This window comes from Oryctolagus cuniculus, chromosome 7, assembly GCF_051225735.1.
Source record: "Oryctolagus cuniculus isolate XC-2025 breed Fujian yellow rabbit chromosome 7, ASM5122573v1, whole genome shotgun sequence".
Classification (NCBI taxonomy): Eukaryota; Metazoa; Chordata; class Mammalia; order Lagomorpha; family Leporidae; genus Oryctolagus; species Oryctolagus cuniculus.
The window spans coordinates 30,012,216-30,029,850 of record NC_142873.1 but is presented as its reverse complement, the minus strand read 5'-3'; the positions used below and the strand labels follow the sequence as shown (position 1 = coordinate 30,029,850).

At 39.7% G+C, this 17,635-nt stretch overlaps 1 protein-coding gene across 9 annotated transcripts in view; it reads right to left on the bottom strand.

Annotated features, from left to right (window-relative positions):
- Positions 1–17,635, bottom strand: part of NME7 (NME/NM23 family member 7) — a 248,143-nt gene that overhangs the window by 36,299 nt on the left and 194,209 nt on the right. For 7 of the 9 annotated variants that reach the window (XM_002715560.6, XM_008264107.5, XM_089299600.1 and 4 more), the window contains one exon: positions 13,553–13,660. The exons of 1 other annotated variant lie outside the window; for it this stretch is intronic. In XM_002715560.6, the coding sequence (XP_002715606.1) occupies positions 13,553–13,660 (108 nt within the window). Of the gene's footprint in view, positions 1–8,028; positions 8,386–13,552; positions 13,661–17,635 lie in introns of those variants that run through there. One more of the 9 variants, XM_089299599.1, reaches the window with a different exon arrangement.

Here is a 17,635-nt window from a genome sequence, read left to right as displayed (position 1 = left end):
TAATATTTTACTTATACATATCTTTCTATTGCTAGAAGGTTACACTTGGCTATCATATACTATAACCCAATTTAGGTTACAGAATTGTGGCATAAGTCAGTCTTTTAACCTCTTTCTACTTCACGACTTAAAGTCCCTTCTCGATTTGTGATGACCTTCATTTCAGTGTAAAACATTTAAGCCCATAACAAATATTTTCATGTTCTATAAGAAGATAACTAAGAAAAACAAATTTTAGCGCTTCAGAGCAAGCTAGTCTATTTGGATACTCATTGGAGACCCAGAGGAAGCTCCTGGCTTTGGCATGGCCCAGCCCTGGTCATTGTGGCCATTTGCAGAGTGAACCAGTGGATGAAAGATCTCTATCTCTCCCCCTTTCTCTGTAACTTTCAAATAAATAAATAAAATAAATAAATCTTTTTTTTTTTAGTCTTTCTGTCTCTGTCTCTTTGTCTTCTTCCTACGTTTCAAATGAAATAAATAATAAATGACCATTTATAAAAAGACATTAACTGTCTACCATCAACCCTCACTCTTCCCTTAGCAGTTATCTTCTTAGTGGAACATTGGCAAACTCTTCTCTGGGACATATGATCAACTCTAGTAAAAATAAATAATCTTTTGATTTCCTCAAGAAATGTCTCAATCAAGTATACTTGTGGTCCATTTTTACCATATTCTAAAATCGTAATTTACAAGCATAACCCAAGTGCTAAGAGTTTTAAATCAGCTTTTCACTTTTAAGTGTAAGCAAATATTTAAGAATTACCAAATATCAGGAAAATCTGGGAAGGGCTTTTGGTACAGTGGAAAGGCATCTGCATCCCATATTGGAATGCCTGGGTTTGAGTTCTGGCTTCACTTCTGACCCAGCTTCCTGCTAATATGCAATCTGGGAGACAGTGCATGATGGCTGAAGTACTCTGCCAACCCCCACTACCTGTAACACCTGAATTGAGTTTTGGGTTCCTGGCTGCAGTCTGGCTCAGCTCTGGCTGCTGCAGACATTTGGGGAAGTGAACCAGAGCATGGAAGATTTCTCTCTGTCTCTCTGTCATTCAAATAAATAAAAAGAGAGTTGGCAGAGATGAAAGTTAAAGATGAAAACAACACACAGAAGAAAGAAGAAACAGATTATTTAGTAAAGAAGAAATAAATCTTTAACAAAAGAAAAAAAAGATTATTTGAGAGAGAGGGTGAGACAGTGAGGTTCCATTTGCTGGTTTACTCCTTAAATGTTCACAATGGCTGAGGTTGTGCCAGCACCAGAGCCAAAAGCCAGGGACTCATTTGAGGTTCCCATGTAGGTGGCAGGAACCCAATTACCTGAGCCATCACCACTGCCTTCCAGGGTCTGCACTAGAAGAAAGTTGGAGTCTAGAGCCAGAGCTGGGGAACCAATGTAGGCACCCCAATGTAGCATGAGGGTTTCTTAACTCTTAAGCTGGACACCTGTTCCCTAAAGTTAATGTTTAATTTTCCATTTTATGCTGAAGGATTTAATGTTATGGAAACAGCATCTGGTTTTTCATTTTGATTGGAAAAATAACATACTATGTTTGTCAATTGGTCATGATTAAATTAATATTGTTTAGAACTTCCAAGGACATATTTGAGCCTAGGTGCTATGCATGGTAAAGAAGGCTATCTTTCCAAATAATTAGAAAGGATTTTGTTCTTTATTTTTTTATCAACTTGTACTCTTTTATTTAACATGGATAAAATTACCATTCTTGGGACTAAAGAACTTTTAAATATTTATATTCCTCTCTGACCTATGAACCATGAAAAATGCAGATGGTGTTGGTCTAGGGTGACATTTCATTGCTTTCTGGCAAGGTGGGAGAAATAAGGACAATAAAGCAGTGGTGAACTAAGGGTTGGCAGGAGTGGTTGACCCTGGGAATGGGGGAATATTTTTGGTGAAAATAAAAAGCAGAGAAACTTTAAGTGTATTATATTGTTGTTTTAAACTATCTAAAGAAAACTCAACTGTTTTCTCCTATATCTTCGGCAGACTGCCTCTATCACTGTGTTCCTGTCAAGCCATAGCAGTAAAGTGAGTTTTGTGTAAATCTGAATGTATCCAACTGAAGAAACAGTCCATTGTACTACAATTAAATATTGTTAATGATAAAATGTTTTTTAAAGCAAAATGATGGCTATTGTAAGAAAGAATGGCTTCTAATTTTCTCATTTGATACATTTTTTAAGTTGATCATTGCGTCTATTCCTAATGTAATTTTGCTATTGTTGTTTACTGCTTGGTTTGTTTTTGGGAATGCTCCAGGCCTGTGAAATCCCAAATCTGAGAACCATTAACCAGGAGAATAACCTGACTCAAAAGTGTGGAAGTGTGCAGCTTCTCTTGGCCTAGGGCAATAGTTCTGAATGTGTGGTACCCTGGATCAACAGCATCAGCATTAACTGGGCGCTTTTGGAAATGCACATTTTCAGGCCCTAACTCAGATCTGCTGAATCAGAAACCCTGGAGGGGAGCCCCAAAATCTACATTTTTAAAAAGCCCTCTGGGGATGCTGCTGCTTCTACAGCCTGAGAACCACTGCTGTTGGAATAGGTAGGGAAGAAGAGGCAATGCTGAGACCAAATGCCTGAAGATTCTAAAATATCACATTAAGGTGGCTTTTAGTTCATTGATTTTCTATTTATCTTATATAGATTTCCCATAGTTATTAATTATTTTCTTTCCAAAAGAAATTAATCTAAATTTCTTTGAGTCTACAGTGGATGGTTTTTTAAGTGCCAACAAAAAGTGGGATAAATCATATTAAACATAATTCTTTAAATCATTAGGATGTTTATTTTCCAGACTGAGAAGTCAGCCAATCTAAAAAAGTCAAAGCTGGGGGATATACTTGAGAATATGAAAGACCTGTGGGTTGATAATTCTCTATAGAATAGAAATGTGAGTCATAATGACTGCTTGACTATTCTATTATTAGCTTCTATAGAACTTTCCATGAAGTAAACAGACATTATGACTACTTAAGATAAATTATTACAGCATTTTATTAGTAGATATCTGTTATTATATTGAATAAAAAACTTGTTTGCATGCTAAATGAGAGAAATATTAGAGAGAGATTTATTACTGAGGTAGTGTGAGGACTAGGCAGGGCAGAAGTAATAGAAATAATCTAGCAAGGAAAATGAGCCCCTCTTAAGACAGAATACAAGAAAGAACGTGAAGCTGCTCCTTAGCCCAAGATTCCTTTTCTGAGAAAATAACTAATGGTGACAAAATACTAATAGGACTAATGCTTCTAAAATTTTAGAATTTTTAAGATTAATACAGAGACTTTTGAAATACCAGATTTGAGAAGAAAGACAATATGCAAAGCATCAGCTACTTTTCCGGTTTTACCTGAACACACAGTCAGCAATCAAAGAAGATGCTGGCAGCAGTGGAAGCTTATGACAACTGGGAGGTGGATGAGTGAGATGTGACACTTAGCTTATGTATTAATTTAAGAGGCAGAGTGACAGAGGGAGACACGGACAGACATACAGAGAGATCTTCCATCCACACTGGTTCACTCCCCAAATGGCCACAACAGCTACAGCTGGGACAGGCCAAAGCCAAGAGGAGCCTGGAACTCCATCCAGGTCTCCCATTTAGTTCTGAGAGGGGCATGGTCTCAAGTACTTAGATCATCATCTGCTGCTTCACAGGCACATTAACAGAGAGCTGGACTGGAAGCAGAGTAGCTGGGACTTGACATGGCACTTAATATGCGATACAGGGGTCTTAACTGCTGTGCCACAATGCCCACTCCCATGAATTTCCAACAGACATTGACTAAAAGCTTGTAGTATTCTAGACAAGGGCTGGAGACACAACTCTGTAATTAGCCCAGGGCTTCAAGGCCCTTCCACAACCAGCAAGGAGAAAGACAAAGCCCAGTGGCTTTCACAGCTGTGTGCCACATACCCATGGTGACAGCAGATTTGAAGAACTGGGCTATGTGTGCCCACACCACAATCCCAGGAACTAGTGGCTTCTTGGGTGGGCCTATGGAAGCCTCAACACTTAAAACTTTCTCCCAGGAAACTCAGGTGTCCAACCAAGTCAGACTAGAAATCCCTCGAAACCCCTGGTTGCAGCTGAATCCTTTGAGAGAGTCTGCAGATCTCTTCAGATTTCAGAGACTGCTGATGTTTCCAAATATTAGTCAGTCCTGAAAGCAGAGCAATCCCTTTGCTGGCCTTCTCAGGGGGTTCTGGTTTTCCTGAAAAACAAACTGAGGGCAATTTCTTCTAAAAAGTCTGCTGTGCCTCACTCACTAGGACAGTGCTTTCTAAATGTTAGTTTGCCCACTTAGCTACATCTGAATCACCTATTAGAGAGAGAGAGAGAGAGAGAGCCCATCCCTGACATCTACTTAACCAGAATCATCTATGACAGAGATTCAGAAGGGTTATGTAGTTTTAAAAACTTTATAGGTGATCTTGATGCCTCACTGACTGGGAACTATTGCATTAGGTCAGTAGTACTCCAAGTTCACAGGCATTGGAATCACCTTGAGGACTTCTTAACACACAGGTCCCTGAGCCACTCCCCTGAATTTCAGAATCTCAAGCCTAGGGTAGAGCCCGAGGACTTCAGCTTCTAGTTCACTCCCTAAATGCCTGCAATAGCAAGGCTCAGCCAGGCCAAAATCAGGAGCCTGGAACTCAGTCTGGGTCTCCCATGTGGGTTGCAGAGACCTAAACACTTGAGCAGTCACTAGCTGTCTCTTAGGGTGAATGTTAGTAGGATGCTGGAATCTGAAACAGAGCTGGGGCTGGAACCCAGGCACTACCATATGGTATGTGTGCATCCCAAGGCCTTTTAATTGTATGAAATGCCCTCCCTCAGGTTTTTAAAGGTATAACTTTGAGTGTCTCTATTATTAGTGATCAGAAAATTAAGTATTAATTTGTACAACTCCTACCCACCAATATGGAAGTCATTCTGTTCACCTATTTTCTCCTTTCATGCTATTTTCACATGGCTCTGGGATTCCTCTTCCCTCCTCAAATTTCTAAACGTTCCTCCCACTTTCTCTAGAACCTCAGGAAAGTAACCCCACCTTGAAACTTGAATCTGTTCACTAAGCTTCCTAGCTGTAAATGACACAAGGACATCTGCCAAGGACATCCACTCTTTGGAGACTCACGTGAAGCACCTCTGTGGTCAGGAGGGTAGAAGTAGTTTCTCTCTTTCTGCCCAACTCCACTGTAAGACTTTCTGGCTCCCACACATGAGAGCCTTTAAGTCTTACATCCTCTGACTATACCCTCCCTTATTAATTTTTTGTCATATCTCAGGCTTATATCTCCCTTGTGCTGAACTGTTTTGTCCTCTACTCTGCCTCTCAGGCATGATCCTATATGACTACAAAGTCACTCAGCATTACAGCCTCACAATCTTTGGACCTGCCTGTCTCCAGTGACAAACACTTACCTCTACGCCACACTGACTGTGTCTTCCACGGCCACACACTATGCTTACCTGCACCATGCAAAGCTCTACGTCTGAAAATTTTAGACAAGTCGACCCTGAGCACAGCTCTGTCATTCCAGGGAGGGAGCTCCGTCTGTATCTCAGAAGGCCTTCAGCTCCTCAGCCCATCTACTTTTTCCTTGTACTTTTTTTTTTTTTTTTTTTTGACAGGCAGAGTGGACAGTGAGAGAGAGAGAGACAGAGAGAAAGGTCTTCCTTTGCCGTTGGTTCACCCTCCAATGGCCGCCGCGGCCAGCGCGCTGCGGCCGGCGCACCGCGCTGATGCGATGGCAGGAGCCAGGTACTTCTCCTGGTCTCCCATGGGGTGCAGGGCCCAAGGATTTGGGCCATCCTCCACTGCACTCCCGGGCCACAGCAGAGAGCTGGCCTGGAAGAGGGGCAACCGGGACAGAATCCGGCGCCCGGACCGGGACTAGAACCTGGTGTGCTGGCGCCGCAAGGCGGAGGATTAGCCTAGTGAGCCGCGGCGCCGGCCCTCCTTGTACCTTCTGTCATCACATCCCACCCCCCCCACCCCTTATGTATAACTTTTACCATTCTCTCTTTTTTTAAGATTTATTTATTTGAAAGAAGCAGTAATGGGGGGAGGGAGAGGGAAGTAGTAGGGGGAGAGAGAGAGAGAGAGAGAGAGAGAGAGAGAGAGGTATCTTCCATCTGCTGGCTCACTCCCTAAATGGCTACAGTGGCCAGAGCTGGGATGATATGAAGCCAGGAACCAGGAGTTTCTTCCGAGTCTCCCATGGGTGCAGGGGCCCAAGGACTTGGGCCATCTTCTACTGCTTTCCCGGGCAAATTAGCAGGGAGTTGGATTGGAAGTGGATCAGCCAGGGCTCGAACCAGCACCAATATAGGATGCTGGCACTGCAGGGGGTGGCTTTACTCGCTATGCTACAGTGCCAGCCCCAACTTCCAACACTCTTGCTAATAACCTCATTTGTCTTTCCTCATTGCACTCACACATGAAATCTCACCACTGGTTCATTCCAACTGCTCATCAGAAAAAAATAAAAAATACATGATACACATAATCTCCCAATCAACTGAATCTTAAATACCATCCATAAATCTGTATTCTGTGATCATATCTTACTCCACAGCTGTTTCAAGCCTTCTCCACTATCTCTTCTTCAACACTCTCAGTATCAAATGTTACAGAACTCAGAATAGTAATATGGTATTCATACTTTAGTTATTTATATAATATTCCAAGGGATCTGGGAAGTCACCCATCATGTAATGCATTAATAATTATGCAGCAGTGTGAATATACTAGGTAGGTTCAATCAAAATAATACATAGCCTGATGTAAGATCAGGTTAAGTTTTGCCATCAACCTTAAGAAAAAGCTATTTTTTTAGAAATTTAAGATATGTGAATCATACGTAAAACAGTCCCTGTATTGCATCTTCACTAGGGGACAGGAGTTACTCTGATTCACTTTTTTTTTTTAAGATTTATTTATTTGCTTGGAAGGCAGAGTTACAGAGAGACAGAGAGAGAGAGGTCTTTCATGAGCTGGTTCACTCCCCAGTTGGATACAATGGCTGGAGCTAAGCCGATCTGAAGCCAGGAGCTTCTTCCAGGTCTCCCAGATGGGTTCAGGGGCCTAAGCACTTGGGCCATCTTCTACTGCTTTTCCAGGCCATAGCAGAGAGCTGGTTTGAAGTGGAGCACCAGAACTGGTGCCCATATGGGATGTCAGCACTGTAGGCGGCGGCTTTATCCTTTACACCACAACATTGGCCCCCTGATTCACTTCTATAGGCTCTCCTAGGTAGCCCAGTAGTCTCTCAGGCTATCGGTTTGAATCCCCTAAATGTCTCTTCAGTTCACAGCTCCTGGCTATCCCTACCGCCAATATTCACTGAGGCTGCCTACATTTTCTCCTGAATTCCTGAATACTCTTTGCTTGGTCTCTCTCCCTGCAGACTATGCCTCTGTCCTTTGTCAATTCTCCTTTGATCCGTTCTCCTTAGCCAGAGCTATCTTGTAACACAGGGCATGGTTAAGCTACTCTCTGTGTAAAACATTTATTTGAATTCCTAATGCCTCCGGATAAAGTTCAGATGTCTTAATATGACTTTACAGCTCCCTGCCGACTTTTCCAAACTCATCTCTTGCCATTTCCCACCCATAGTCAAAGCCCAGCCTTATAAAACTATTTTTAGATCTCCAAGAGAACGTTGTTTTGTTCTTGAATTGTACAAGTTGTTCCCTCTTTGACAATGTACTTGTAAAAATCACAAGTCTTCTTCCTTCAAGATAGAAACTAAAACCAAAGATAAATTATCAGGGTCAGTATGTGAGAGGCCTGTGTTAAATGGTGGCCAAGAAATCTGGGCCTTTCTCATCATCTTAGTCACCCTACACCCAGGTTTCTTTCCAGTTAATGCCAGAGTCTCTAAGTTTTTTCCAGAGTGTACCAGAACAAGAGTCTATGTAGAAGTAATTATATATACAAATCCAGTTTGCTTTGATCTAATTAAAAATATAATGAAATATTTAAAATGTTTCTCAAATTTTATTTTATAATCACCAAAGTGGTATGACCAAGTTATAGAATGTTTGGAAAAGAAAAGCAGAAGAAAGATCCATATTTTCATTGTTCTATCAGATAATCACTCTAATTACTGTCTCTTAGAAGGTAAGTTCCATGAGGGCAGCATAGTTATACTATTTACAGGTATGCCCCTGTGCAGAATTTTAAATTTTTAAATAATACAAAAATCTGAGTGAATGACTGACCTATCATTTTTGTATACACAATTCAAAGTCCAAACACTCTTGAATTTTGTACTATAATCCATTCAGGAACTTTGGGATTTCCAGTTTCAGTGCATACAAAGTGTTGGTTGTTCCTGTTAGAGATAATAAAATTAAAATTAAAAAAAAAAAAGGTCCTTGGAACAAACTATAGAGGTAAAGTGAGAGGAAGAAATGTAGACTTTATTTTTTTTTTCCAATGAAGCCTGGGAATAGATAAAGCAAGGAGAAGGTGAAACTGACCCTTGGAAGTATCATCAGTGATACCGGTGAGATGCTGGCTAACACTGAAGTGGAGCAGAGGGGAAGCATATACAAGATTGAGTCACCGAATAAAGAAGGCATTATTCATTTTCCTGGACAACAGGGAGAAAACAAATCACTTCTCATATATGTCCTATAGATGCCTCACAGTGAAATACATTTGTTAGGACCTTGTTAAAACTTGGGTAAAGCCACCTAAAAAAGGTTCCAATAAGCAAAGAAAATAAACGGATCAATTGAACTAGAACCTCTGCTTGTCATCTTCAAAACTGAGGCCATGAAAGTCAAGTTAAAATTGAGGCTCTGCTCTAGACTGAAAAGGACTAGGGAAAAAATGAGATGCAATGCATGATTCTGACCTGGATCCTTTTGCTGTAAGAGAATCTTAATGAGACAACTTATGAGACTTGTATGCAGTCAGAGGATTTGATGGTAGTAATATATCAATGCTAATTTCCTAATCTGGATGTTTATGTCACAAAATTACCTTTATGTTAAAAATACACTCTAAAATATTCAGAATTGTAGAGCATTATATTGGCAACTTCCTTGCAAATGTTCATGCATAAATTTTCATAGTGTAATTTGCAACTTTTCTAGAAGTTTGAAGCCTTTTTGTTTGTTTTTACTTAGAATCTCTATGGGTGGGTCCGGGCATCAGCATTTTAGAAACTGCCAAGGTGACGGATGGCAAAGTACAAGGAAAGCTAGAAACTATTAATACAGGGTCTTCCTTATCATCATTAAAGATGCAAAGTTACATGCTTTTTCACTAAGTCTGTGAATCATAATTTGTTTAACCAAACCCTGCTTTTCCTTCAAAAAACCATCTTTTTTTTTAAAGATTTATTTATTTATTTGAAAGTCAGTGTTACACAGAGAGAGGACAGGCAGAGAGAGAGAGGTCCTCCATCCGCTGGTTCACTCCCTAATTGGCCGCAACGGCCAGAGCTGTGCCGATCCGAAGCCAGGAGCCAGGAGCTTCTTCCAGGTCTCCCATGCGGGTACAGGGGCCTGAGGACTTGGGCCATCTTCTACTGCTTTCACAGGCAATAGCAGAGAGCTGGATTGGAAGTGGAGCAGCTGGGTCTCAAACTGGCACCCATATGGGATGCCGGCGCTCTGGCCAGGACGTTAACCCGCTGAGCCACAGCGCCAGCCCCAAAAAACCATCTATTGAAGAGCCTTTATGTGTGAAGCAAGAAAAAATCTCTTTCCTATGAAAACTCATGGTCTGATGTGGAAATATATATAAGCAAAGAGACACTGTGCTTCAATGACAAGATCATTACTATCATTTGTTGAGAACTTATTTTCTGGGCTGTCTGATATGCCCGATACTCTTACTATTTTTATTTTACAGAATGAAGAAACTGAGGCACAGTGAGAAAAGAAACTTGTCCAGGATCACAGAGCTATTTTGACTCCTGGGCACACTACGATAGTAGAGGGATGCCAGGTACTATGAACTCACACGTACAACCTCGTCACTACTACTTTAAACGTTGTAATTTGTTGGGGTTTGTGTTGTGGCATAATGGGCAAAGACGCTGCCTGCAGTGCCTGTATTCCATATGGGTGAGGGTTACTGTCTAGGCTACTCCACTTCTTAAAAGCAGCTGAAGATGGCCCAAGTGTTTGGGACTCTGTCACCCACAGGGGAGACCTGGAAAAAGCTCCTGGTTTTGGTCCAGTCCCAATCCTGGCCATTGTGACCATCCTGGGAGTGAACCAGCAGATGGAAGATCTCCCTCTGCCTCTCCCTCTTTCTAACTGACTTTCAAACAAACAAACAAATAAATAAATAAAAGTCTTTTTTTAAAAAAGTTGTCATTTGTAGAAAACAAGTACTACTTAAGCAGAAAACTTAACTGTCAATGTTTTCTTTTTTTAATCACTTAAATTTAAGATCTTTATAGTTACAACCAACAGAGTATTAGGAAATATTCTCAGCTAAATAATTGTCTCATATTATAAATATTGATTGCCATTTATTCCTATAATTAGAAAGAGTGATTGCCACAATTAATAGTTTCCAAAGAAATCAAATTTCTGTATTTATGCTGATATCTTTGACTTCTCAATCATACTGGGAGCTCTGTGAGGACAGGCAAAATGTCTTGTTTGATTTTGAAATCTTATCAAAATACCTGCAAAGTAAAACATACTCTCTAACTATTTGACTAAAAATATATAAGTGAAATAATAGATGGTGACAAAATATGAATTGAGACCATGCTTTTGGAGCTCTACATATGAAACACACAAACATCACCCAGCAATTACCACATCAGGGCAAGGTGAAGGAGGAGTCCTATGTTCCCCTCCGTCTCTTCTTGCCATGTACATGGTGACAATGTGTATAGGCTGCCTGTGACTATGTTGGTTTATGCCTCTAATCCTTGTGTCTTGTCTAACTATAGTTGCCTTTCAAAGGGATCCTGGAGCGGGCAACACATTTTATTGGAACTCTATGTCTAAATGCTTATCCTTTAATAAACATCACATCTTAGGACCAAGCGCTTCCCTAATCAGGGAGCTTGTACTCTTTGAGACCTATGAACAGATAACTCCTTTGGTCTTTAAATATTTTTACAATATTTTACTATTTAAAGCCAACTAATAATCTACTAAAGTTAATCCCTAACTAAAACAACATTGGCTATGTCAGCATTCTTTATGTCATTTTATGGATAAGAGAAGTGAAGCATGGGGAAAAAAGTGACTTATCCAAGGGCACATCAAGTATGAGTCACCAGCCACAGGAGAGGAGGCTGTTGGAGCTCCAACTTTTGGTTTTTGATTAATTTTCTGAACTACACAGCCATTAATTTTAAATGAAATCTCCAGTGCAGTCAGGTCAGAAAGATTTTAATCATTTGGTAAAAGACCTTGTAAACTGCAGGAGGTAATAATCTACTTGGAATTCTGTGAGAAAAATGACGGGCTTATATTGAATAATATTTTTAATATTCATAACATTTCAGCCTGAGAAAAAGTCTCCATTCAAACCTTGCTTATAGGTCAAAAACAAGTAGAAGGTGAAGAGAATACTTATAAAATATGTGAAAACTTAAACACTTGATACTTTTGGTAATTAAAAAAATAAAGCTTGTTACATGTTTACAGTCCATAAGTATGTCTAAATATCACATCAAGGTGTATAGTTCAAATATGATTTTTTATTTTGACAGGCAGAGTGGACAGTGAGAGAGAGAGACAGAGAGAAAGGTCTTCCTTTTTGCCGTTGGTTCACCCTCCAATGGCCACCGTGGCTGGCATGCTGCAGCCGATGCATCGCATTGATCCAAAGCCAGGAGCCAGGTGCTTCTCCTGGTCTCCCATGTGGGTGCAGGGCCCAAGTACTTGGGCCATCCTCCACTGCACTCCAGGGCCACAGCAGAGAGCTGGCCTGGAAGAGGGGCAACCGGGACAGAATCTGGCGCCCCTACCGGGACTAGAACCTGGTATGCTGGCGCCGCAGGTGGAGGATTAGCCTATTGAGCCGCGGCGCCGCCTCAGATGTGATTTTAGTAGATTAACATTTGGATTATAGCTGAAAATTTTGATGGAGCTAATGATCTCATCTTGCATAGTAACAAAAATAAAAGCTGATGAGAACAGATTTAATAGGCTATATCCAACACCCTATGAAAACAGTTATTCCACTGCTTAGACAAAAAGAAAGGCAAACATACAGAGTTGGAGAGTAACCATTATAGCTATATCATCCCCAGACTGATTTATAAATATATTGTAATGCCAGTCAAGGTCCCACATGTATCTTTTAAGGGTGGAGTAGAGAACATGGTAAAACTTATGTAAAGTTCCTATGGAAGAATAAATGTAAGATACAAAGAACGTTTTTGTAAAGTATAAATAAGATACACTAACAAAAATAGTATTTTGCTGGAACAGACCAATGGAATACAGCTGAAAGTTCAGAAGCACACACAGGTGTATTTGAGTATTTAATAAGTGAAAAAGAACAGTAAAAAGATGGAAAGATTTAATAAAAAATGTTTTAACAGCTGCCTAGATCCATACTTCAGACCATATGTCAAATCAATTCCAGGTGGACTTAACATTTCAGTGTAAGAAGATGAAAACAAAGTATTTGGGGAAAGTTTTTCCATGTATGACTTCGAAGACAGAAATTTTTTTAAGGACTAATAATTTTATCATATAAAGCATAAATAATGCTAAAATAAATATATATCAAAGACATCAACCATTTTCTGCATTTATACTATAATCATTTGAATTCATCACTTGTCTTAAGCTCATTTAATTTCTTCTGATGCCCAAAAATTTGAGAAACAGGATTAAGTATGTCAATCTTTCTTTAGTTTCTTTTTTACCCTTTTAACCTAGAAATATCTTTCTTATCTTCAATTCAGATCATGTTTCATTTATAGATTCTCTCATTGCTTCTTACATTAATTAACTAAATGAAAAGAAAAATATGACTCTATTGTTAGCTGTTTGATTTGGGGATGTTACCTAACCAGTGTCTCAATTTAATTTTCCTGGAAAACCAGATCTAACAATACTATTGGGGATACTGTGGCAGGTAAAAGAAATAATTTAACAAAGCACATATGGTAGAACCTGGTACATAAAAAGTGACAATAAATGACAATTACTACTTTAAATGCTATCACACTACACATGGGAGTTCTTAATTTCATTAGAATATGACCATACCTAGAAACTTATGGACATAGTATTGTCATCCGATTTAAAGACAAATTTCAGATGATTTAATTAACACAGATTTTACTTTTAAGATTATTTTTAAGCCATAACATATGTCAATCATGAACAATATCTTAATTCTTTGAAGATAACCTGGTTGCATATAACATCCCACAATTTGGCCTTTTAAAGTTGCAGGCTGAAGTCATTAGGTCCAAGAATATTGCAGTTTCTTACATACCAGTATTGCTGAGATTATTGATGAAACATAAGTGGGATGTTTACCCTTCTTTATCTTACCTCTAGTAAGCCGTCCTCTGGCAGATCAGTACAGTGAACAGCGTTCTGGATCTTAGTTTTACCAAATATTGCTCTAAGAGTTTCAGGGCGTAAATGCCGGGCAATTTCCTGTTAAACGGATAATCACATGTAATGTGAGTCATATATTGTTAATAAGAAAAACATCAGCTATATGAAACAGCTAAGCTGTCTTTCTTAGGAAATGCATATTGCATATTGAAGGTGGTGATTTTTTTCCTTGAATCAGCATGAATATAAGAAAATTTTGAGCACTGAAAACTTTGTTTACTCACAAGGATTATTTTGTGGCTCAATACACTATGTTAGAAGGAAAATAATGATTACATTACTTTAAATAAATGAAAATCACACAAAATAAGAACCCAGTTTATACTATAAATGATTTGTGTTTTATAAAGATAGTACAGATTCTAAAAACTTGACTTAAAATGAAGCAAGTTAATGATATTCATTTCAAAAGATTATTAAAAATGTTATAGCTATACTAGCTTAGTTTTACCTCGCACTTGGGGAGAAAAAAAAGGTGCCATTGAATTTAAAGAGGGCTTGGGTTTCACCAAAAGAATAAAACAAAATATAAAGGCAAAGGAATGAAAATTATGGTGCACAAAACAATTTAAGTTGAGTGAATGGAATTTGAAGACTTAGAGAGTGTAGAGTTGAGAGACAATGAAAAGGCAGATCAAAGGATTTGAGCTACTAATGAGATGGGATCATTATTGAGATGGATGTATTAGAGTTTGTGAGTTAAGAAGCTAAGAGACAGGATGCTTGAAGTTGAGGTTGTCAGAGACTGAAGGAGAGGGGGTAATAGTGATTGAAAATTACCAGTTTTAGTTTAGTAAGGGCAAGAATGTTAAAGGAAAGAAGGGCAACAGATTGAGAAGCTAAGGCACTGAGTGGATCACTTGTTTATGGTCATGGAAATCACAAAGAACTACTAACCTGTAGTTTACAGTGTAAGGACACATTTGTGGTTCCATCACGTAAGGATATTTTAAAGGCATTCATTTAATTACTTAAGCTTTATTTTCAAAGTTTTCTTCCAATTCTGCTATACATGTATTAAGTTTAAGAAAAACACTTTAGGGGGGCACTATAGCACAGCGGGTTGAAGTCCCGCTTCAAGCGCCAGCACCCCATAAGGGCACTGGTTCTAGTCCAGGCTGCTCTACTACTTCTTTTTTTTTTTTTTTTAATTATTTATTTATTTTGACAGGCAGAGTGGATAGTGAGAGAGAGAGACAGAGAGAAAGGTCTTCCTTTGCCGTTGGTTCACCCTCCAATGGCCGCCGTGGCTGGAGCACCGTGCTGATCCAATGGCAGGAGCCAGGTACTTATCCTGGTCTCCCATGGGGTGCAGGGCCCAAGCACTTGGGCCATCCTCCACTGCACTCCTGGGCCACAGCAGAGAGCTGGCCTAGAAGAGGGGCAACCGGGACAGAATCCGGCTCCCAGACTGGGACTAGAACCCGGTGTGCCAGCGCCGCAAGGCGGAGGATTAGCCTAGTGAGCCACGGCGCTGGCCTGGGCTGCTCTACTTCTGATCCAGATCTCTGCTATGGCTTGAGAAAGCAGTGGAAGATGGCCCAAATCCTTGGGTCCCTGCATCCACATGGGAGACCAAGAGGAAGCTCCTGGATGGGCACAGCTCTGGCCACTGTGGCTATCTGGAGAGTGAGCCAGTGGATGGAAGACCTCTCTCTCTCTACCTCCCTCTGTAATTCTTTCTTTCAAATAAGTAAAAATAAATCTCAAAAATTAAAAAAAAAACCTTGACAAAGTAGAAATAAGGATGGATTGATATTTTTTGTTCATTACTTTTATTCTGCTCCCCTTAATTTTCCATGAAATTACGCATCCACTGTTTTTTTTTTTTTTAAAGATTCATTTATTTAACTGAAGATATGCATGCAGGAGGTTTACTGGGGAGTGGCTTCAGGACCTACAGTGGTGTGTGTGTCTATGTGTGTGTGTGTATGTGTGTGTGCAATTGGGGGGGGGGTCAGCAGTCTTTCAATTACTCCAAATCCCTGGCATATTCAGCCTCCGCTACAAGTTTGCCTGCTTAAGCTCTTTAAATGCTTGCTAACTTCACAGCTTATCACAAGTACTAAAAATTCTGCTCAGGGAATCCAACAGTGGGAGAAAGAATTCTGGTTTACAGAATGACCTCTAAATCTAAGACATGGAAAAATACACCAAATAGAATGGTGGTTAGCAAAACACTGAAAACAAAGAAAAGTTTCGTTATTCTGTGGTTGTGAACATTATAAAGAATGTCATTGTTTACTGAATAATAAGGTCTATGGGACTGATAAAATATATCTGGACAAAGAACAAGTTACTTCCACAGTAGCCCATTCTGATTCAGTTTTCTACAATGCAGGTGAGATATCCAGGCGTGAAAATGACACTTCACTTAAAAAAATTAAGTGAATTGGAAAGATAATTGTGAAATTTATTAATTACAGAACTTTGAGGAAAAAGAATGTTGTGATCAACTATAGAATATATTCATGTAATCAGTGACATACAGTGAATAATCACCCAGTCACTAGAATAATTTTGGGAAAATCCCAAATACCAGGAAATCTACACGTTATAGGATAACGATGTTAGCAGTGATATAAATAAGTAGACAAGTGTCAAAAGAGGAAGGATCATAGCTCCAGTCCTGGCAATCCTAAAACAGCTGTGAAAAATATTTTTTAAATGTGTTATAATCATTGCCCTGTTTTCACAGGTAACAAAGGTAATAAAACTTAATAACAAAGACCAAAGAACTAGCCCCATAATTAAAACACAAATATTCTTGCTTCTAGCTATTCTGGTGCTCTTCAATAAGTCCTATAATACTGAACAGTATTTCTAGTGTATCTTAGCAAAACCCTCAAACAGCTGTTCCTGCTGGCATGGGACTAACCAATGCGGGTGTTGCAGTTTCATATTCCCAGGAGATAAGCAATAGCAGATGAATTTACAATTAAGACAATAAGACATGGGGAAGACATTGCAAATAGAAAAGGAAGCCAAGAAAAATACCTAAAGACCACTTTCTACCATGTCTAAAGATCCTTCTAGAACCTATATATATAGGATTTAGAATGTGTTACTGCAAAATGACACTCAACTGCTTATTTATTACTCTCATGGAATGAGCTGAGAGTTCGCAGTAAATACACTAATTAGCACTGAAGACTCCGTGAATTGTTTACATATGAGGAATCATTAAAGTATCTGGCTGTGAACTGTGATTGGCTTTACATCTCACTTTTCATTAGACAAAAATTAACTGGAATGTAAAACTACAGAAGCTGAAGAGGGTCATAATTAACTGTTATTTCAGGTGAAACATTTAGACAACTCAATCTCATCTTTTTCACCAGGTTTCAACAAACCTCATGTCATAGTAACCACTGCCTACTTGTTTTGCTACTGCATTCAATAACAGGCACTGGCTAAAATGAAAATAAAGTCTTATTTGACAGAAGTGTTCTTTTAAAATGTAAAATTATGGGGCTGGCGCCATGAGGTTAAGCCTCCGCCTGTGGTGCCGGCAACCGGTATGTGCACCACTTTGTGTCCTGGCTGCTCCTTTTTGGATCCAGCTCCTTGCTAATGGCCTCGGAAAACAGTAGAAGATAGCCCAAGTGCTTGGGCCTTTGCATCCCCATGAAAGACACTGAAGAAGCTCCTGGTTCCCAGCTTCAGATTGGCCCAGCTCTGGCCATTGTGGCCATCTGGGGAGTGAACCAGCAGATGGAAGACCTCTCTCTGTCTCTCCCTCTCTCTGTAACTGTGTCTGTCGAATAAAATCTTTAAAAATAAATAAATAAAATGTAAAGTTATGATCACCTTATCCTCCCTTTTTTAAGAGTGGGGTCAGGGGCTAGTGCTGTGGCGTAGCGGGTAAAGCCGCTGCCTGCAGTGCCAGCATACTGTATGAGCGCTGGTTCGAGTCCCAGCTGCTTCACTTTAATCCAGCTCTCTTTTAGGGTCTGGGAAAGCAGTCGAAGATTGCCCAACTCCTTGGGCCCCTGCACCCCTGTGGGAGACCTG